Source organism: Arachis ipaensis, chromosome B4 (assembly GCF_059453495.1).
Source record: "Arachis ipaensis isolate K30076 ecotype BB chromosome B4, ASM5945349v1, whole genome shotgun sequence".
Taxonomy (NCBI): Eukaryota; Viridiplantae; Streptophyta; class Magnoliopsida; order Fabales; family Fabaceae; genus Arachis; species Arachis ipaensis.
In genome coordinates, this window is record NC_142439.1 from 37,638,676 (window position 1) to 37,661,285 (window position 22,610).

General features: G+C 36.0%; 4 protein-coding genes across 12 annotated transcripts; all 4 read left to right on the forward strand.

The window, feature by feature from the left end:
* The first annotated feature begins 1,767 nt into the window (after positions 1-1,767).
* Positions 1,768-3,533, forward strand: LOC107639261 (protein C2-DOMAIN ABA-RELATED 7). The gene is made up of 3 exons (XM_016342743.3): positions 1,768-2,025; positions 2,470-2,565; positions 3,012-3,533. The coding sequence occupies exons 1-3, from the start codon at positions 1,915-1,917 to the stop codon at positions 3,315-3,317; spliced, it is 513 nt and encodes a 170-aa protein (XP_016198229.1). The 5' UTR covers positions 1,768-1,914; the 3' UTR covers positions 3,318-3,533.
* Positions 3,534-4,021: 488 nt separating this feature from the next.
* LOC107639260 (phosphoglucomutase, putative / glucose phosphomutase) lies at positions 4,022-7,639 on the forward strand. Its single transcript, XM_016342742.3, has 7 exons — positions 4,022-4,849; positions 5,142-5,405; positions 5,832-6,348; positions 6,426-6,631; positions 6,712-6,824; positions 7,058-7,198; positions 7,326-7,639. Exons 1-7 carry the CDS (start codon positions 4,313-4,315, stop codon positions 7,405-7,407), a joined length of 1,860 nt encoding a protein of 619 aa, XP_016198228.1. The 5' UTR covers positions 4,022-4,312; the 3' UTR covers positions 7,408-7,639.
* Positions 7,640-9,949: 2,310 nt separating this feature from the next.
* On the forward strand, positions 9,950-16,448 carry LOC107639259 (uncharacterized). Of its 9 annotated transcripts, XM_088483309.1 has the most exons (7): positions 10,021-10,537; positions 10,696-10,825; positions 11,192-11,386; positions 11,473-11,743; positions 11,844-12,678; positions 14,040-14,175; positions 15,951-16,448. In XM_088483309.1, exons 5-7 carry the CDS (start codon positions 12,536-12,538, stop codon positions 16,230-16,232), a joined length of 561 nt encoding a protein of 186 aa, XP_088339435.1. In that variant the 5' UTR covers positions 10,021-10,537; positions 10,696-10,825; positions 11,192-11,386; positions 11,473-11,743; positions 11,844-12,535; the 3' UTR covers positions 16,233-16,448. The 9 variants fall into 9 exon arrangements, with proteins under 9 accessions (XP_020976782.1, XP_016198226.1, XP_088339438.1 ...); XM_088483308.1 differs by having other exon boundaries at positions 9,990-10,825; XM_021121123.2 differs by having other exon boundaries at positions 9,950-10,537; positions 10,696-11,743.
* LOC148567221 (uncharacterized) lies at positions 10,415-11,947 on the forward strand. Its single transcript, XM_088484537.1, has 4 exons — positions 10,415-10,537; positions 11,288-11,386; positions 11,473-11,743; positions 11,844-11,947. Exons 1-4 carry the CDS (start codon positions 10,415-10,417, stop codon positions 11,945-11,947), a joined length of 597 nt encoding a protein of 198 aa, XP_088340663.1.
* Positions 16,449-22,610: the final 6,162 nt, after the last annotated feature.

The window sequence follows — 22,610 nt, forward strand, 5'->3', positions numbered from 1 at the left end:
CCTAAAGCTACTGTAGCCGCACCAGTTGCTATCTCTGCTGAGACAATCAAGGGGACTAGTTCAGCCACTGCTAAAAAACTGGCCGACTTTATGACCTTCGTTCCTACTCCGGCCTTCAAGCCCCCAAGAAAGACTGATAAACAACTTTGATTAGTGTTGAATTGTATTGTCGTTGAACTCGTTTTTTTGTGTGAGGATACTTTCTGTTATTTTGCACAGGGCAGTTGGAGTGACATTATGTACATTTTCGTTATCTATGTCAATGCAAGTTGTACTATGCCCTTTTATTTTGGTCTAGGATACTTTAGGTTATGTATCCTCATGTAAAAGCTTATGACTTTGATCTGGTCTGTTTCCTATGTTTACATTATCTACTCAATGTTTAACACTACTTTCACTACTAATTATGTCCATTCCTTAGTACATGTTACTTTAATAGTCAACCGAATTGGTTTGGAACCTTTCAATTGGATTGTGTTGTCTTCATATAAAACAACCAAATGAAACATCTATTCTCATTCAATGGATTCATCTCATTGCACCATCAAGTGTTTGGAATTTGCTTTACTTGGAACGACACAACAAACTACAAACAATCACATTAAGCACAACTACCACAAACAGGAAAACTATTAACATTTTCAATGCTTTTACTTCAGCTTCCAAGCTGCCCAGTCTCCATGCCACCTTCAACCTCCATTCATCATAGTCACTATCAACCTGCAGCTCAGCCCCAAAATCTTTCTTCGTTGCACCTTGGCCCATCCCTTCATACTCATCATCCTCAACCCACTTAAAGTAGTTGCAGTGACTGCCCTTCTGAAAATTCAGAAATCACAAAACAAAAAATCAAACAAAATCCCAACACACAAAACAACATCAAAAACCCTTAAAATCTTACACCACACTCACCCGGTACCTTGGACATGCACGAAATAGTCTATCTGGGTTCTCTGCTGTCCCAGACTTTCTTATCGCAGCCTTCAACCCACAGAAACATGATTCCTCATGGGGTTTCCTCCGGCTTCGCATTGAGGCGCTGGAACCATTACTCCCGTTCGAGAACAACGACACACCGCCACCACGGCCTCCATTTCCGGCCTCCATCGTTGCCCCAAACCACCAACTTGAACACGAACCCAGCTATATGGCCATCTGATTGATGAAGGCGACCTATTTATCGTGGAATTTAGGATTAGGTTTCAAACACTTAGGGACTCATTTGAACTGTTTTCTCAAACTTACCTTGTCAGCAACACGTCATCACACGTGGGCCTCTTCCACGTTGGAGGCTAACCACACACATCAGCAACAGTTAGCCAGGTCACCAACGCAGTTAATGGAAGGACAAACGTGATTAACTCGTGTAACTTTTGGGGACTCTTTTGATTAACTTTATCTTTCGGGGACTAATATGGAGATCGAGGTATCTTTCGGGGACGATTTTGAGTAATAACTCTAATTTAAACGGTACATTTAAAGCTCAGTTGACCAAACGAAACACATGCACCTGAAAAAAATTGAGAGATTGAGAGATGAAAAAACCCGTGATCCATGAGAGCCACATGTTTTTACCAGTACGTGTAAATAAATTTTGACAATTATTATTGACCCTGTAACTTGTTTATCTACCACAAGAAAAAGAGAAAAAAAGGACAATTCTTTTTTAGGTGTGGACCAAGTTTGAGGATTGGTTTTTTGTCGTGTGCGTTGTTTTAAGATGCTTGCATTTAACAAAGTTGTAAGTGTTCAGATTCATATATATAATAATAACACAAACAAATCAAATTGTGCAGGGTGTGTAAGTGTTACAAATAAAAAATAAGAAAAATAATAAGAATAGCAACTTTTTATTATATTCTTCATCGTTTCATTAGCACATAGCAATTCCGAATAGACAAAGGTGGGTTTTCAATGGAGAACATTCTGGGTCTCATCAAACTACGCATCAAAAGAGGCACTAACCTCAAACCTTGTGATAGTGATTCCAGTGACCCTTATGTCCTTGTCACCTTGGAGGAAACGGTTAGAACTTAGAACCCTTTTCTCTTTTATTTTTTTAATTTCTAATTTATTTTTTATGGCTGCATGCACCCCTGAACCTTGATTAATTGGTTTCAGTTGAGATCATATATTATCATCATGTGGATGTTGATTCTTGTTATTTATGTTATGTTATTCTAATTTTATCATTTTCTGTTTAAGCCATATGTGGAAATGAGCATCTGGGTCTATTTAATGATGCTTTCTAATTCTATTTTAAGATGTGCATTCATATGATTATTTCTTTTCCTGTTTTCCATATGTGTCGCACTTTTTTTTTTAAAAAAAAAAGACATAATAATATACCCTGTTGGCTTATGATGTTGTTTAAAGTGAGCTTGGACGTGAATGTTTATCAATAGTTCAATTTTTCTAATGCTCTAAACTACTTGGTCTGAATATTTTAACTTGTTTTAATTACTGCAGAAACTGAAAACTCGTCATGAGAAAGATAGCTTGAATCCTGAGTGGAATGAAGAATTGACACTCTATATTAAGGATGTTAATATTCCCATTCATCTTGTAAGTATTATAACGATTTTTATCAATGGATTTACCTTTTGTAGAATGATATATGCTCTTGGAAGCAATGCTAAAAGGGGGTGCTTGTTGTACAAAATGGTTGAATGTTGAAACAGAAACAGGGCAATTGTCTTGAAAAAAATTTTTCAGATTTTTTGTCCAACTAAAGAAAAGGCACTGGAGTGTAGGAATGTAAAATTTTTGCGTTTTGCCCTTAACCTTAAACATTTCTTACTAAGTGAGGAGTTAAACAAATCTTAGTTTTTTATTTATTATATTTTATATCAATGGTTCAGATTTAGAACTTATAATTTAAGGTTTAGGGTTTAGAATACAGTTCAGAGAGCACTGCACTCCTTACTTTCTCTAAAACGCATTAGCATTTGCCCTTAAATACTTGCCAAAATAACTTTGTTGATGGGTTTGAATTTTGTTGTTCTTTGAAGACGGTTTGTGACAAAGACACTTTCACCAAGGACGACAAGATGGGGGAAGCGGATATCGACTTGAAGCCATATCTTCTGTGTGTGAAGGTGGGATTAAGCGAGCTGCCAGAGGGCCATGTGGTGAAGAGGATTGAACCAAATGACTCTAACTGCCTTGCTGAAGAGAGCAAGATCATATGGACTAATGGGAAAGTAATCCAATATATGACTCTAAAATTGAGAAATGTTAACACTGGTGAGCTTCATGTGGAAATTAAGTGGCTTGATGTTCCTGAATCCAAGGGCTTATCTGGGGTTCCACTTTAGATCTGTTTTCATTTTCATTATCATTCCCTTGCTTTAGTAGTACTTGTGTTATGTATTTATCATGTTGTTATCACAAACTAAGATTTTGTTAACATATAACCCTTCTTATTATGGAGTGAGAATTAGGATGAGTTGCTGAAATATCAAGTTTTGTTGGTATTTAACTATTTATGATCATAAGGATGATCTTCAAATATTTATATTCATGTTTTACAACATCTTCTAAGTTTATCCCCTTCCGTATTTCATAGTTTCATGAATTTATCAATTAGGTGATGTACTGTGTACCAGTTTGTATACTAATTTACAGTTCATCTAGGTATCAGAAATTAAAACAATTAAAACACCATGGATATACTTTTCACATAATATCAGAAGTCATATTGCGTTCCATGTAACTATATAACTATACTAGAATTATCTTCGTTCTTACTTAGCTATTACCCAAATTATCATTTTCATTTTGTGATGTCGAATCAAATTTTTTTTTCTAAAAAAATATTTATATATTAACTTTAAATAATCGGTTCTTGAATCCAGGGTTTATGTTCAAAACCCAGTAAAGAGAAGACTTTAGAAGCTGCCAGCAGATATGCTGATAATGAGTAGTTGTTTTGGTTCTTCAACTGACACTAGCCACAAAACATGGTCAATTCTCTTTGATCAAACCCAAACAAGTAATGACAAAGAAATATAAATCTCTTAGCACGTTTAATTTAGATAGACAAGCAATATGAAAGAATATGCCAGAGGTTCTCATTTTGGCTCTGAAAATATCATAATTGGAATATAGACAAAAAAACCATAAACAAAAATCTTCTTTGGGTGGAGATATTTCTTTTGTTCTTTTTCATTTTTTGCATTTTCGTTCCTAAGATATGAATTTGTAAGGTTATGGTTTAATGCTTCTGAGTTTGCCTTATCTTCACAAGACTTCAGTTTTATTCAAACAAAGAAAGAAGAGCGCCAAACAAAATTAAAAGCTACTAAAAACAATGGCTGCTGCTTCTACTTCTCCAAACTTCTCAACACCTTTGCATAATAACATTAACCTCAAAACATTCCCTAAATGTTTGAATACCAAACTTAGCTTCTCATCATTCTATGTGTCATACAACAAGTCCATTATTCGAGCAAAATCATTTGGCGCCACGAAATTCGACGAGGTTGTGGTTGATGAAGAGATGGACAAGATTAGGAGGCTTCAGAACGGCTCGGACGTTAGAGGGGTGGCGTTGGAGGGCGAGAAAGGAAGGCCAGTCGACCTTACTCCCCCCGCCGTGGAGGCAATAGTAGAGAGTTTTGGAGAGTGGGTCATAAGTGGTTTGGAGAGTGAAAAAGGACACCCTGTGGAGAATGTGAGGGTCTCACTAGGCCGTGATCCTCGAATCTCCGGCACTAAGCTCAGCACGGCGGTGTTTGCTGGCCTTGCTCGCGCCGGTTGCATGGTCTATGACATGGGACTAGCCACAACACCGGCTTGTTTCATGAGTACATTGTTGCCACCATTTATGTATGATGCCTCAATAATGGTATATGCCACATATAATTTTCTTGATTCTTCTTGTTACCATTTCTTTGCTGATTCTTGATTAATTATCAATCTATATCTATATATAAATTGTATTAGAATATATTTCTATCAATATAAAAGGTTGAAAATAGAATATAACAGTGAACAAAGTATTATATTGCTTGATATGTTAACATGAATACGAATTTAATTTTGATACTTTGTTCGTGTAAAATAATTTACATGAGCAAAAATAATCATATATTAAAAGAACGAAAATTAAAATCATGGGTATAATTTTTTTCCCACAGATGACAGCATCTCACTTACCTTACACAAGAAATGGTCTCAAGTTCTTTACAAAGAGAGGGGGATTGACTTCACAACAGGTAGAAGAGATATGTGACAAAGCTGCTCATAAATATGCAAATAGGTTGGCCAAAGTATCTACCTTGCTCAACGTTCTTCCAACAAAGGTTGACTTCATGAGCACTTATGCAAAGCATCTAAGAGAAATCATCAAGGAGAGGGTCAACCATCCTTTGCATTATGACACTCCACTCCAGGGATTTCAGGTTAACTTCACTAACATGGATCTTTTTTCTATATTTACACTATGCTATTTTGCAATCTGATTCTTCGCTCTTGACATATGTCATTATAGTACATCAAATTTCGGTACATATTACTTCAAGAAATACAATGCTTTTTAACAAACAAATATTTTTTTAAAAATGCTTAATGATCAATAATTTTAATTTATATTTGCCATTACTTTTACTAGCAGCCCAACACTTTTTGTTCAGCAGGTTAATACTATATTTTTAACAAATATCTTTAGATATGGTTGACTAACTACTGACCCTCGTGTTTTAAAATGTTTACGAAAATATTTACGTAGTAAGACGCGCTACGTTATGACTAAAATGGACAAGTTGTAAATTTTGTTGCACAAAACCCAAAAGAAAAATGTATTAAAATTAGAAAATAAAAATATGCAGATAATTGTAAATGCTGGAAATGGATCAGGAGGATTCTTTACATGGGATGTGTTAGACAAACTTGGAGCAGATACCTTTGGGTCTCTGCACCTCAACCCTGATGGCATGTTCCCCAACCACATCCCGAACCCGGAGGACAAAACCGCCATGGCGCTGACACGAGCCGCCGTGCTGGACAACTCGGCGGACCTTGGAATAGTGTTCGACACCGATGTGGACAGAAGTGGCGTGGTTGACAAGAAAGGGAATCCAATAAATGGTGACAGGTTAATCGCTCTCATGGCTGCAATTGTTCTAAAGGAAAATCCAGGTTCGACTATAGTGACCGATGCTCGAACAAGCATGGGACTGACTAGATTCATAACTGAAAGAGGAGGTCACCATTGCCTCTACCGAGTTGGATACCGGAATGTTATTGATAAGGGAGCTCAGCTCAACGACGAAGGAATCGAGACGCATCTTATGATGGAAACATCTGGCCATGGTGCTCTTAAAGAGAATCATTTCCTCGACGATGGTTAGTTAACTCATTCTCAATGTGTATTTTGAATTTCAAACATCTATCTAATACTTTTAGACATCTTGTATGTGAAGGCGCCTACATGGTGGTGAAGATTATAATCGAAATGGTGCGAATGAAGCTCGCCGGATCGGATGATGATGAAGGAATTGGTATTCTCATAAAAGATCTTGAAGAGCCTTGTGAATCCGTAGAGCTAAGAATAAATATAATCTCTGAAGCTAGAGATGCCAAAGCAAAAGGATCAGAGGCTATTCAAACATTTAGAAAGTATATTGAGGTATGTGTATATGTTTAAAGCTTTAAATAAATTGAAGATCCGTATATTGAGATTTCATGGAGTTCATTCTTGTTAAATAGGAAGGGAAGCTTAAAGGGTGGGAATTGGATGCATGTGGTGACTGTTGGGTGAGTGAAGGGTGTCTGCTTGATTCAAATCACACTCCTACACCCATTGATGCTTACATGTACAGGTAAAAACCTCGTATAGAATAATTCTAGTAGTTTGATTTAATTTTTTGGGCACAATTTTCGTTTCTAACTTAGCAAACTAGTCTTCTAAGATTTAAAAATATTAAGGAAGGATAAAATTATTATTTTTTTTAGTTCTGAAGGAAGGCTTTGTCTTTTGCATTTTTTGTAAAAGAACCAAATTAAGCTGTTTTTTTTTAATGAAAACTAACTAACCTGATTGTGGAAAATACAGGGCAAAAGTATCTAATGATGAGCATGGAGAACATGGTTGGGTTCACATGAGGCAGAGTATTCACAATCCAAACATTGCCGTGAACATGCAATCATCTGTTCAAGGAGGATGTTGGTCCATGGCAAGAGCTTTTAGAGATAAGTATGTCACATATTAACACTATTTATAATTTATCTCTTTGAAAGCATTTTATTGAACCTGTAATTTGTTTATCTGATTTTCTTTCTTCTTCTTTTTTTTATTTTTGTAATTTTTTCAATCTTTGCAGTTTCCTTAAATCAAGTGGAGTTGATGCATTCCTTGACATTACTCAAATTGATAAGTTTGCTGAAAATGGCACCGTGGCCTAATTTGGAAATGGCATTTCCAACGTGACACCATTTTACAGTGAATTATTGTACATTTGTACCATAAAATTAAGAAAAATAAAATATAAGTATACCACTGCAGTTGAGTACATATAAAATGTAACAAGATATGAGAATAATGTTAGACTCTATAGATCAAATAATAAGGATTTAGAACACCAATTTATATACAATAATGAAACCTGAAAGTACCAATCACTAGTTCATGACAAAATTCTACATTATCCTCATTAGATAATCACTTTTTTATTTTTCTTTTTGTCAGATTTATAGCATCTTCTTAATGAAGAGATTGATAACCGAATGCCAGTCACCAATATCTGCAAACCTTCTCATTAAAACAATAACAAATGTTCGGTCTTTCATTTTGTTGAAATAACATTTTTATAATTTCATGCGAATTTCTCTCCCGTCCCCGTCACGGAAAAAAAAAAAAAAACAGCTTGGCCTAGGTTGATTTTTCAAGTATAATCTCCTAAGTTTTGGTTAATTCTTTATTTGCTTATTCTTATTCTTTATTTTCTTTTTAAAGTTTTTATAGACAATTCATTTTTATTTCTGTTCTTGTGTGGATGAACTTTCGAGATATATATCGTCTTAGAGGAAATTGAACTTATCTCTTCGTTTCCAAAGAATATATACTTCGGCAAAAAGAACACGGAAGGTGGGTACCTGAAAAAGACACTCCGACGCTCAAATCAGTAAGTGTTTAAGAGGTATAAGAATCTTATGATTATAGAATGTTAAATATGAAATAGAATTTATCATGTGTGTGTATGTTTATAATAATTCTATGATTATAGAATGTAAAACATGAAATAGAACTTATCATGTGTTAGTGTTGAGATATAGAAATTGGTGCGTATAGAGTTGATGAATAAAGTTGATGTTATGACCGTTAGTCATTAAATTAGAATAATGGTTATTATTAAGATTGTCCGTTACAAACTTAGAATGAAGGCAAATAAAGTCGAGTTATAACTCATAATGCACAATAAAGACCAAGCTATAAGGTAATGGATAACAATTTCAAATAAAAAATTTTTGTTTATTGTTTTTGTCTTATCTCATGGTTTTAAATATGGTAAAACAATAATTATCACTTTGTAGATCCAATAATAAACAAGATATCGATACAATTTTATATATGTTCCTCAAGGAATTTAAATATTAGAAGCTCAAAATCACATCTATTAATAGACAATAAGAATGTAGTAGATAGTTTATTACTCGACAAGTGGACGTTGCAATTGAATGACAAGTGTCCTGAGCTAAATACATCGGTGATACTGAATAAACCCATTAGAGCCTAGCGCGGTCAAAGATGGTATATTGAGCTTCAAATTTCAAACACCCCTATGTAAGGGTGGTGAAGTTTCTTTTTGTAACAATCTGGGTGTTTGAGAGCAGTTAAGTAAGCACAAACTGTTTGAGAGCAAATTAATCCCTGCATATAGATGGTGGAGGAGTTTGATATGTTAATGGATATTAATGCAAGAAAACTTTAGTAGAACTTCAAGGTTTATGTTGTTCATCTATGGGAAGTTTCAAGCAAGTTCAACGTTAATGAGATCAATGGCATAGAGATGGTTCTTCAAGACACCACGACAAGTTTGTAGTAACACATGGTCATTTTTGGTAGTTTTGGGGTTTTAAACTGTACCCTCATGGCTTTATCTTTTATTTTTGTAGGGTAGGAGAATACAAGCTTCTATCCCAGAACCTTTGGTCAGGACGTAGAGAGGTAATATTGTGGAGTTCAACATGTACATTATGACTAATTTTATGGTGGTTGATAAGAAAGAGAAAATAAGGATAACCACAAATAGGTGGTCCATAAATTTTTCACATAGGACCATTGTCGTTCCAATAGCTCGACCAAGTTTTTCTCTTGAAACTTTACCCTTCAAGCCATTTCCAGAGCTGTTGGCTGCTAACAAGCTCGACGATGCTATCTTAATAGGTATGCTATTCATTATGTATTATGGACATATACTACAAAGTTATAGCATTTTAATTTATTAATTTTTGATCTGGCGTAAATGTGATAGTGGAGGTGGTTGGTAAGAAAGATCCAAGAGAACTAATAACTAGCAAAAGAAGGGAGACTAAATTGAAGACCTTGAGTAAGTTAATCGGAATTTAGTTCTCTTTGTAAGACTTGAAATTTCTGAAAATTAAATAATAAATTATTTATGATTATTATATTTAATTAAGATTATATTTTAAGAAATTTTATATACAAATTAAGCAATTCTTTATTTATGATTTAAAACTTTAGTAATTGAATAATAATAAGAATTTTATATGCTTTAATTTGAATAATTAGATTTTTAATTTTATTTTATAATTTTAAAGGAAATTGATTTTTATTATTTCTAATTCTTGAATTAGAGTAATTATTTAAAAAAAATTTACAAGTTGATGAATAAATGATATTTTTATATATATTTATTGTTGGATTAAAATTAGTTTTTAATTACTAAATTATCCTATTTTTATTAGAAATTACAAAACCATCCTTATACCTTTCAAAAACCCTAACCCTAACATTCCAACATAACTATAGCCGTCAATTCCTCCTTTCCAAAACACAACCCAGTAGCAGCAAATACCAAAAGAAACAAAGAAATGGGAGAAGGGAAGAGAGAGAACGGAGAGCGGAGGAAAGAGAGAGGGAGGGGACGTGCTGCTGTCGTCGTCCAGCCCGCCTTGCCGCAGCCACCGTTCATGTGCCGCCACCGTTGTCTCCAAACTGCGCACCACCATCGTGACAAGGAGAGAGAGAGAGAGAGAGAGAGAGAGAGAGAGAGAGAGAGAGAAGCCACCGTTGCGTGTTGATTTCTGGTTTCATCGCACCATCTCGCCATCGGTACCGCTACCATCGTCGTCGTCGAACCCGTGCCATTCATTGCTGGTTGCACCGCCGCCGAAGCTCCCCTCATCGCCATCGATGCCGATCTGACCAGAGGAGAAGAGGGAGAACGACATGAGGAGAGAGAGACAGAACGCGTGCAAAGAGAGAGAAGGCGTCGCGAGGTGGTTCCGCCGCCGTTTCTGCCGCCGCTGCTCTCGTTACTATTGTCATTGGTGGAGCTCGCCACCGCTGGAGGTGAACCGGCATCACGTCCTTGCTACCCAGTGCCACTGCTACTCTGTTTCCACGTTTTTCCTTTGTTACAATAAGTACCCCTATTTAGAAATCCTTACTGCTTGCGAATATGTGTTCTATTATAAGTTATTGAGTTTTACGCGACGTTATTATCTCAGGATTGAGTTTTGGTTGTTGCATGCTATGTTTGATGAACTATTGCTGTTGCGAGGATGGACTGAGTTGACGCTGCTGTTGCGAATTAAGGGTTTTAAAGGAACTTTGTCGTGTGGTTAAGTCGCGGTCGAGGTAGGAATTTTTTTTAAAACTTATTTTATATCGCAGAATTGTTATAAATAGATATTGGAGTAAAAAATATATTTTATTTTATGATTTTGTGAGTCTTATGGATTGAATTGAGTTGTTCTAGATGATTGTAATTGTTTGTCTAGTGAAATTATTGACTGTTTGAGAAGGTTGAATATTGTAAGTTATTGATTTTGTTAAATTGGCGGTTGTCGAATTGATTTTCTTGAGATTTGGAAATGTTTTATTATTGAAAATGAGTTGACTTTCTAGCGTGATAAAACATGGTCTATTGAGCTTCAAATTTCAAACATCCCTATATAAGGGGCTGAAGTTTCTTTTTGTAACAACCCGAGTGTTTGAAAGCAGCTAAGTAAGCACAAACTGTTTGAGAGCAAATTAATCCCTGCATATAGGGCAGAGGAGTTTGATATGTTAATGGATGTTAATGCAAAAAAGATTTAGTGGAACTTCAAGGTTTATGTTGTCCATCTATGGGAAGTTCCAAGCAAGTTCAATGCCAATGAGATCAATGGCATAGAAATGGTTCTTCAAGACATTAAGGTAAGTTTGTAGTAACACATAGTCTTTTTTTTTGTGGTTTTTGGTTTTAAACTATACTCTCGTGCCTTTATCTTTTATTTTTGTAGGGTAGGAGAATACAAGCTTTTATTTCTAAACCTTTGGTCCGAATGTGGAGAGGAAATATTGTGGAGTTCAACATGTACATTATGACTAATTTTATAGTGGTTGATAAGAAGGAGAAAACAAGGACAACCACAAATAGATGGTCCATAAATTTCTCACATAGGACCATTGTCGTTCTAGTATCTCGACCAAGTTTTTCTCTTGAAGCTTTACTCTTCAAGCCATTTCTGGAGCTGTTGGCTACTGACAAGCTCAGCGATGCTATCTTAATAGGTATGCTACTCATTATGCATTGTGGACATAAGAGATGTTAAATGCTACTACAAAGTTATAGTATTTCAATTTTTTTTTATTAATTTTTGATCTGGTGTAGATGTGATAGGGGAGGTGGTTGGTAAGGAAGATACAAGAGAACTAATAACTCGCAAAGGAAGGGGGACTAAAAGACTGGCTGTTATGATTGAAGACCTTGAGTAAGTTAATCGGAAAAGTAAGAACTGAGCCACTAATAGTAGTAGCCAATGTTCTGAAAATCGGACCGAACCGGCCGATCGAATCGGTCCAACTGGAAACTAGTGATGAAAACGGTCCGGTCTGCTGCCTATAACCGCTCGATGGCAAACCATTCAGAAACCGTTGAACTGGCCAGGAATCGGCCAGTTGGACTGGACCGGTAACCGGTTGGTTCTAAAGAAACGACGCCGTTTTGTATTTTTTAAGCGAAAAAATAAAGAAAACCAACCCGTCAGCAACTCAGCACCCACTTTCCCCCAACACCCCCTATCATTTATGCACTCACCCCCTGTTCTTTTCTTCCCCTCAAAGAGCCATTCTCTCTCGTACCCTACTCGATGGAGCATGCATTAGGTGGCAGGAAACTGCTTTATGCGAAGGGGCGAAGCGCTAGTTCCTCAATTGCTGTTCTCACGCGTGAAGTGTAGCAAGCAAAAAAGCAAAGCAAATTAGTACCAAACCAAAATCCTAGCCCTAGGTTCCTCCTCATCATGTGTGCCACAGTGCCGCCACCGTCCATGTTGTCGGCACCTCCGCTTCTTCCTCTTCTCCATGTCCGGAACCCAGGCGCCCTCTTGTAGCTCGGCACGTCATCCCCATCCTCCTTGGCTTCTCTGTTCGAGGCTTGGAGCAGCTCGCCGTCTGGTCCCCGTTTGTCATTGTCTTGTCCGTTGTTGTCCATGTCTCCGTCGAAGGTTAGTGGCCCTGCTTTCACTTCTTCGGTTCTTCTTCTTCCTTTTATGCTATGGTTACTGATGGCTCTATTTATTGATGGCTGATTGCTCGGTTCTTCTTCCTTTTAATTTCTGAAATTTTTGTTAAAATTTTCTTGTAATGTTTTGTAATGTTTGTTGCTGTTTTGTAATTGCTGGTTGCTGGTTGTAGGTTTAGACGTTTAGTGTAATTATTGGTTACTGTTTTGTAATGGAAATTAAATAATTAATTTTGTGCTGCTACTCCTTTTTTAATTCCTGAAATTTTTGTTGAAATTTTCTTGCTGCTGCTAAAATGGAAATCAAATCATTATTGAAATTTTTGTGTAGCTTTATTGATTTCAGGTTTAGTGTGATTAGGGATTACTTGTTGCTATTTTGTAATGTTTGTTGCTGAATGCTAAAAATGGAAATCAAATCAAATGCTATTTGTTACTGAATGATAATTTTTGTTGCTGAATGCTGAATGCTGAATGCTGTTGGTAAATGGTATTTTTGTTGCTGAATGTCCTGTTTGGTGCTAAATGATAATTTTTTATTTTTGGCTATGCTGCTGCTATTTTTAATTTTGTGAATAATTTATTAATTTCAGTTATGGATGATAGTATTAATCAAGAAGTAATTGCTGATAACAATGCATCTGTGAATAATAACTTGCCTGCCAATCCTAATCTTCCTATTTTGAATGATGCTGCCAATCCTAATACTCCTGATAACAATGCATTTGATGATTGATAAATCTTCATGTTGACATTTAATATTTAGATATTCTTTTTACTGTTTAACTTTTGAGATTGTATTTTGATAAGATCATATAGATTTTGTTGATGATATTTTATGTAGTGTCTTAAATTTGGAAGATATTTTAAGATTTATATTAGACTATAATTATATTTTAGAATGTTATTTATAATTTATTTAATATTTTATTCTAAAATAGTTTTTTCGGTTGAACTACCGGTTAGACTGATTGGACCAATGAACCAGTGAGTAGAGCGGTTTGATAGCCGGTCCGATTCTCAAAACCTTAGTTATAGCACAAATTTTCAAGCCTAGTAGGTGAATGGTAAGAATGAAAATCACTATTTGTGTTATATGTTCATAGATTTTATAATTAACTACAATTGAATAAACTATATATGTTCGGAATATGTCACTTAAAAAAAAATAACATTGGTACATAGTCATTTCAATGTTTTGAAGTTACGTATTAATCCTGATATGAAAGAGACTAAAAAATTTTGTAGCAGATTTAATTTGGATGCCATTCACGATCTTTGGATATGCAAATAAAAATAGGCCTATTACTTACGATTTCATGTCTTAATTGTGCTATTTTGTAGAAGGCTTTTGAGAAAACCTTCAAATTCAGCTAGGATTAGTCAGGTTTTCTCTCATGGTTCTCAGTTTGGTGTGGATGAACTAAAAATGGGAGATCTGGTGGTCAATACAATAGAAAAAGTGCTAAACTTAACACAGGTAAGGAATTCTCTCTATTTCATCCCATTCATTAGATTCTAAAAAAGAATTATGATTTTTTTTATTAGAACATTTATTTTTAGGAAGGACCTACTTGACTTTTTGGGTCTATTATAGCAATAAACGCTGGAAAGGATGATTGGTTTTATAAAGCGTGCCGCAAATGTCCGAAGAGAGTAGAAACCCCATTTGGCAATAAATATGAGTGTGAAAAATGTGGCCACACTTGATGCATTCATATCTTTAGTATTTTTTCTTTAGAATTTCATTCAATAAACTAAAAATTCTTATTAGATTTCATGGTTAAATGAGCAATACTTTGAATTAGTTGAATTCTTCTGTTACAAAAAAATTGGAAGAGAATTGGCAAAAATCAAGAAAAAAGTAGAGGCTAGGATTCATCATGAGCAAGAAGCACATGAAGGGGAGTCGAACAGAGAGTTCTTTAGGAGAGCTCCCTGGACAAACAAAGTAGAAATAAAGAAGAATGGCCGTGGAAAGTGGCACCCTAGGTGTGGCATGTTGGGAAAAACATTAAGTGATGACATGGTGCACTCCCAGGGACCTCAATTAATTTACAAAAGCTCTCCAATTCTTCAACAATTAAGTGATCTACTCAAGACTCGGTATAAGCCCATGAATTCTATCATTGATTGAGAATTATGAGGAGAAAGATCTAAAGCCTGATTTGGAAAGAAAAACATTAATGAGATAGATTTGATTTCATTTTAAGTTGCTTCTGTTTTAAGTTTCAAATTCTAGGTTTTGTTTGAGGGTTAATATAAAAGGAGAGAAGTCACATACGTGTTTTTTTTTCTTCAGCAATTTTTACAATTGACAATTTTTAGGTTTTCTCTTGAAGCATGAGCTACTAATCTCCTTGGTTAAAGTTAGGAGCTCTGTTGATTCCTATGGACTAATATTCTAGCTTTTCTACCTTTGATTAAGGCATTGATGTTTTCTTAAGAAAAAATTTTTATTCTTCTTCCAAAGGATTTGAATGTGTTGAAAAATAATTCTTTCTCTAACTTGAATTCTCTTGATTTCTTGGAAAAGTTAATTAATTCAATTAAGCTTGAAACTTCTTCTCACAGTTCTTGAGTTTGAAAATTAGACTTGATATGTGACATCAAATCAACTAGGAATAATTCTTGTGAATTGTGTGGCTCTTAAATCAGTGAAAGCATTTCACCTCTTTTTTTAAATAATTGACTAAGGGATTAGCGATTAATTAGGTTAAAGAGAAATTGAATTTTCAAGGGATTGGGATTTGATTACTAAGGATTTTCCATAGATACATCTTTGCATGATCAAGGTGGAAAGTGAAAAGTATTTTTTCGGAAGTCTTAACATCTCTGAAACCTTAACTCTCTTAATCATATTACTTTTTAAACCGATTTCAATTTATTCTTATTTAATTCTCTATTTCATGTTATTTGCTATTGAAACCCTAAGTTGTGCTTGTCTGACTAGGCTAATCAAGTGACTATTGCTTGCTTAATTTATTAATCCTCGTGGGAATGATAACCCACTCCCGTGGTATTACTTGGTACAACTCGGTGCACTTACTGATTATTTGTGGTTTTGTTAAATTTGCATCAAGTTTTTGGCACCGTTTCTGGGGATTAATTAAGATTAACAACTCCCCGTTAATTGATTACCTATATTAGACTCTTTTATTTCCGTTTATTTAATTTTCGTTAGTTACCTCACTTGGAATTCCCCTTTATTTGACGTAGGAAATTTCACTTTTTTTTGTTTTTGTGTTTATGCAGAGAAATAAAGATAAAGAGCCTCTTCACTATGATCTTGAAATTAAAAGGACTCTCTGGCGACAAAGAAAGCAAGCTAGAGAACAGAGGATTGAAGAAGATAGTGAAGTAGAAATTGAAGAAATTGAATTTGACATGGCAGAGAACAATAATGATGTTAGCCACAATGCTCTCAATGCTCAGCTAGTTAGATGGACTCTTGGATCTTTCACTACCACAAATCCTAGGTATTGTGGCAGTAGCATTGTGATGGAGGGCGATCATCGGTCTAGAATTTATCAATGAGAATTGCGTTGCAAGTATAGTTCCAAACTGACAACTAGCTCTCAATCAAAGTTTAATTTGGTTGTCACAAGTTCAACCCAATAAACATTAACCGAGAGTATTGCTCCTGGTTGTCCTCAAGAGAATGGATAATAGTGTGTATCAAAGTTGGTTAGAAATCCAGGGTTGAAAGACATAAGCATGAATTTAAACTAGTAAAGCTTAACTCTTGGCTAAGGCATAGGAATTGAGATCACTATCATTGTCTAATAACCATATATTGACAATTATGAGGCACCAATCCCATCAAGTCTACTTCTATGTTTGAAGTATGTCAAATAGGCTTGATCAACATCAATCCATAAGTCCCAACCTAGCTACTAATTAACTTAGTAATAGACTAGTTCTAATGAGTATCAAATTGACCAACAAGGGTTTCCAAATTATCAATCCAATTAGACCCAATGACTCAAGGTCACTGAATTTCTTTAGCCTAGGCCAAGTGTGTAGGAAACTACTCCATAATTAGTGAAGACAATTCATCAAATACTTGATGTGCAATAGTCAAAGACATAGCTAAATTGTAAAATCAAATAGAAATTAAAGCTACCAACTAACAATTATCAATAATATCAACTCAACTAAAACTCTAACACATAAAAACCTCAATTTATTAATGAAAAATTAAAATTAACAAGGTTCACAAAATGAAAAATAAGAGAAAACTAAGGAGAAGAATACAATACTAGCAAAGGAATTTAGCAAAATTAGAACTAGAAAAACTAACATTAAGACAATAAAACTAGAATTAACAAGCTCCAATTCAGAAATTAAAGCAAAAGATAATCAAAGAGCACTAAAACCTAGAGAGAAGTAAGAGTTTCTCTCTCTAGAAGAACTAAGAGCAAAAATTAGCTAAATTAAGTCTTAATGTGTTTATGCTTGGTTGCCTTCTTCCCCCTTCAATTCTTGGCCTTTCTCCCTTCAGAATTAGCTTGATTTGGGCCCAAGAAAGGTCCAGAAATTGCTGGCACGTGCAATTCTAATGAGATCACGTGCTACATGTCCCGTGTACGCGGAAGTTACGCATACGCGTCAGTCAAACTTTGCAAATGTCACGTGTACGTGCAAGCCACGCGTACACGCGAGAACTAGCTTCTCAAAACTTCTATTCGCCATGTTCTTTCCACTTTTGCATGCTTCATTTATGTTATCTAAGCCATTCTTGCCTTATAGATCCTGAAATCACTTAACAAACGCATCACAGCATCGAATGGTAATAGGAAGAAATCATAAAAGCATGCAATTTATATGAATAAGTGTGAAAAGAATTGATGAAATCCACCAAATTCAACACAAGATAAACCCTAAAATTCGGGTTTATCAACCTCCCCACACTTAAACACTAGCATGTCCTCATGCTAAAGATTAGAAGACCAAAGAATATAGGGATTGGGAAGACTTATGGAATGCAACCTATCTATATGGGTGCAACTAATGTACCCAATGCAAATACTTCTACTCACTTGGTTAGAGTAAATGAATTTCCAAGAATATATATGAACACATAGGGCTAAAATATTTTGATGATCAAGAAATTCTACTAATTCAAATTTCAAAATAAAGTATGAATAAACTTGCAAGATGAGAGCTTATGAAAGTTAGGAACATATGATTGAGCATTGAATCCTCACTGGAAGTGTTTGCACTCTAATATCTCTAGTGTGAGGGTCGATTCTCGCAATTCTCTTCTAATCTCACTTTCTAAGGCTTGTTCTTGTTCTACCAATCAACATATAGGATACACATATCAAGAGGTCTTTCCAAGAGTTGTAATGGGGTTAGGGTCATGGTAGGATTGTATTTGGTCAAGTGGACTAGAGTTTGAATCTTTGATTAACCTAAACTTCCCACTTAACCTAAGACAATCCATGTAACTATAATGTAAAGCCTAACCATCCATTATTTATCCTTTTCTATATACTCATGCATCCCATTTTTAAGCACAACACATATGCATTGTCATCACTACTTTACTTTGGGGCAATTTGTCCCTCTTTTTATTGCTTTCTTTTTCTTTTTCTTTTTCTATTCTTTCTTTTTTTCTCTTTTTTTTACATGATATATACACAAGATATTAATGCATATGGTTTAAATATTGAATGCATGAATATGTATCCAATTTTCTAAAAGTTTTCAACAAGAATCATAAAATACCCAATTCACCCAACCAATGTTCCCAATTCCAATTTCACTACACTTAATTCATGCACACTCTCACTCGTCTAAGTTAACCAAAGATTTAAATTAAGGACATTTATTATTTTTCACTTAGAGTTAGTGATGTGCTATTATAAAGAACAAAATGGGTTAAATAGGCTCAACATTGGTTTACAAGGGTTAATAAAAGGGTAAGGCCAATTTGGGTATGTGAGCTTTAATGAAACAAAGGCTTCAATCACATAAATGCATTTATAAATTAAACAATGAACATATAGAATCAAGCAAGCCAAGAATTATAATCTTAGAGAGAACAACACACACCAAACAAAATATTGGTTGAAAAGATGCAACCAATCAACTAGGCTCAAAATAGTTTTCTTGAAAAAGAAATCATTACTTCAACCAAGTAGTCCTAGTAAGAAGTGGTTGGAAGAAAAATAATTCATCTAATTCGTATGCATCCAATCACTTAACAAGGAGAGGTAAAATATGTATAAAGCTCTAGAGATATTTACAAATAACTGTCATGCACAAAGTACTTAAAGATGAATTCTAGATACTTAAATGTAAACAACTAACTACAAAATACAAATTATCCTAACTAACAAAAGAAATTAAGATCTAGGTGTTGGAGAGAGGAGTTGTTACCCATGAAAGTCGGTCATCGACCTCCCTACACTTAAACATTGCCACTTCCAATAGCCTTAGGATGGTGTGATAGGGGCGCCTCCATGTCCACCTCTTGATTGCTTTCTTCGTCAAGATCCGAAGTGGACTCCGGATTGTCGGACTCCTCCAAGGGTAGGTTGGCACAGTTGATGAGCTTCTTTAAATATTCATAGCGTCGCTTGTTGTGACGCTCACTCTGCTTGATCTTTCGGCCTTGCCGGTCTATGTTCTCAGTGAGCTCAATCAACAATTCGTGGACAGCTGTCATGGTGGAGCTGATGGTGTTGGGACATCTGAGTGTGGATCTTTATCCTTGCTCTTGGTTATAACTTGAGGCTTAATCCATTTCCCATGCGGAACAAATTCTTCGCCCGGAAAAATTTTTGCCTTCACATCATTAGCCTCATGTGGAACGCCAGCCGTAGATGCTAATTCCGTAACCAAAGTGGGAAACGAGAGGTTGTCAACTGTCTGAACTCGGCCCATAGCTTGTCGGATGAATCTTGGGAGGTTGAGAGATTTCTCTGTCAGAATACACCAAACAAGGACGGCCATATCCATAGTGATGGTAGACTCATGAGTACTTGGTATTACAAAATGAGACATGATTTGTTGCCATACTCTAGCCTCCATAGTCAACGCATGCACCGAGATGCACTTGGGTTTACACTTGCTTGCCACATAGATCCACTTACTTTCAAGATGAGCAATGACTTTAAGGACAACATCCCAGTCAAAAAAAATCTCTTGCGGTCAAATTCTGCTTGTTGATAAGCATCCATCCTATTCGGACTTGGTGGAAGGTTAAGTGCTTGTTGAATAACGGCTTCAGAAATTGGGACTTGCTCCCGACGTAAATAAATTGACTCAAGAGTGGGTGTGTGATAATTGGCATAAAATTCATCAACCTAAGATAGGTTGGCTCCGCTTACATCCCAGTTTAAGAACCCCCAACGTTGTCTCTCGATGCGGTCCACCACAAATTGAGCTAAGTTCTCCGAAACAAGTAGGTGGTGCTCACAGTGGGGATTTCTATCAAGCAACTTGGAGTACATCCGCTCATAATAGCGGTTGACAAATCTTGCGGGATTGATTGCGAGGACGTCTTTCTCCGCCTCATCAATGCAGTTAGCCATCTTCGTTCGTTTAGGAGGTGGTGAATTGACGGTTGGCTTGGGAGCTCGCACCTTGCTAGGCGCTTTCTGATTTGCTGCTTTGGTAGGTGTCTTCTTGGAAGCTTTTTTCTATCATTTTTTGGTGGCCATCCTGAAAAGAAGAAAAAAAGAAGAAACATTAAGCTTAGAGAGAAAGACATTAACATTAAGAAAGTGCAAGTGGAAAATAATGCCAAACAAGAGTAAGGGGTCTCAAGTACATGGTAGCTACAACATGTAAGTGAGAAATCAACAAAAGCATTGAGGCATATCACTAGCACTTGATGCAAGAGTGACGGAAGTATATAAGTATTAAGCATGAAAAGAGCAACCTCAAGCATCAATGTCAACAATGATGAACACATGCAAGATTAGTTAGGACATGAAAAAAGTACTATCTCAAACTAACTCCAAGATAATGAAACACAAAAATTGGAGAATATAGAGCTAGAGAGGATTAAACCACTAATTCTTGCATGATGTTACAAGGATAGCAAGCCATAAACAATAAAATTTTGATCATGAAAAAGAGTAGAAAATTGGATCAATGCACAAGGAATGCAAGTGTTATGATAAAAAAAAGAAGCATTGAGTTGAAAGAATAAGACCAAAAATAAAGCAAAGTCTCATTGGTTCCTTTTCACAAACACTTGGTGTGCATGTTATGAACAAGTAAATTGACAAAACCAAGTGTGTAGTGCACCCAAAATAAAATGCCAAATACCATAGCATCACCAAACAATATAAAACAAGTCAAGAGGTACCAAAACAATCCACTAAATTCACAAAAATTAAATTTAAAAATCCAACACCAATGTAAGAATAGCAAGCCTAGGAAAAAGAAATAAGAAGAAGCTAAAAAAAACAAAACAAATATGCAACTAATAATAATTAAATTATTCAAATGCAACAATCAAAAGAAAATTAGAGAGTAGAAGAGATTGAGAAATGAGACATTGAAAAGAGGAAGAAGAAGATGAGAAGAATTGCAAGTGAGAATAGGAGGTGAAGAATGAGGAGAGGGGAGAGAAGAGAGGAGGTGAGACCACCGGTGGTGGTGGCCGCTGGTGGAGGTGGCGCCGGAGGTAGAAGGAAGGAAGAAAGACAAGGAAGGAAGGAAGAAGAAGAAAGAAAGAAAGAAACAAAGGTGTGGGAGGGAAAGAAACAGGGCAGCGCACCCTGCAGGTGAGGGCGCGAAGGCGACGCGTACGCGTGGGTCACGCGTATGCGGATCATAGAAAAATGGGAGGTGACGCATACACGTGATGTGTAGTCATGCCCATTGCAGAGTACCCGCATGGTCCTGGCACAACTCTCTGTCTAGGCCATGCGGTAGTACAGTTCTAGCATAGCAAACACATTATCAAAGTTGATGGTGCGACGCGTACGCGTAGGTCACGCGTATGCGTGGCTGGTGCTCGTGCTCATTGCACATTACCCGCATGGTCCTGGCACAACTCTCTGTCCAGGCCATGCAGTGGCACAGTCCACGCACCATTAACGCATGGTCAAATTTTGGGGGTCACGCGTATGCGGGACATCTTTTTTTTTTTAACATGAAGAAAAGCAATTATAGCATCTATGCAAGCAAATTAGCACAAAAAACACCTAGAATTCAATGGTACTAACCAAAATAGCAAAACTAACCAAGCTAACAATAGTGAAAGCCTCATAAAACAATCATAATTCAAACCCAACTAAACAAACTCAAGAAATTCAATCAAAGAGTTTAAAACTAAGTGAAAAAAGTTATATACCAGGAAGATCATACCATGGTGGGGTGTCTCCCACCGAGTACTTTTCTTTAACGTCCTTAAGTTGGATGATGGTCATGAGCTTATGTTCATCTCTTTGGGACATCCTCAAGGACATCCATCTTATCCTTCTTGTTTCCCTTGGGTGCATCCTTGAGGAGGTATACTTCCAACTCCTTTGGTGACTTATAACCATGATATTTCTTCATTCGGTGACCATTCACCTTGAAAGTTGCCCCACTATGAGGATGAAGAAGCTCCACTACGCCATAAGGCTTCACTTCTTTAACTTTATAAGGGCCATCTCATCTTGAACGAAGCTTGTCCAGCATGAAACGAAGTCTTGAATTGTAGAGGAGAACTTCATCGCCTTTTTAGAAGTCATTCTTGCGGATATGGTGATCATGGAATGCCTTAGTTCTTTCTTTATAAATTCTTACATTTTCATATGCTTCCATTCTAAGGCGTTTTAGTTCCTCCAATTGTAGCTTCTTTGCAATTCCCGCCTTTGTAAAATCCATATTGTATTGCTTAACTGCCCAATACGCCTTGTGTTCTATTTCAACCAGGAGGTAGCACGCCTTTCCATGGACAATCTG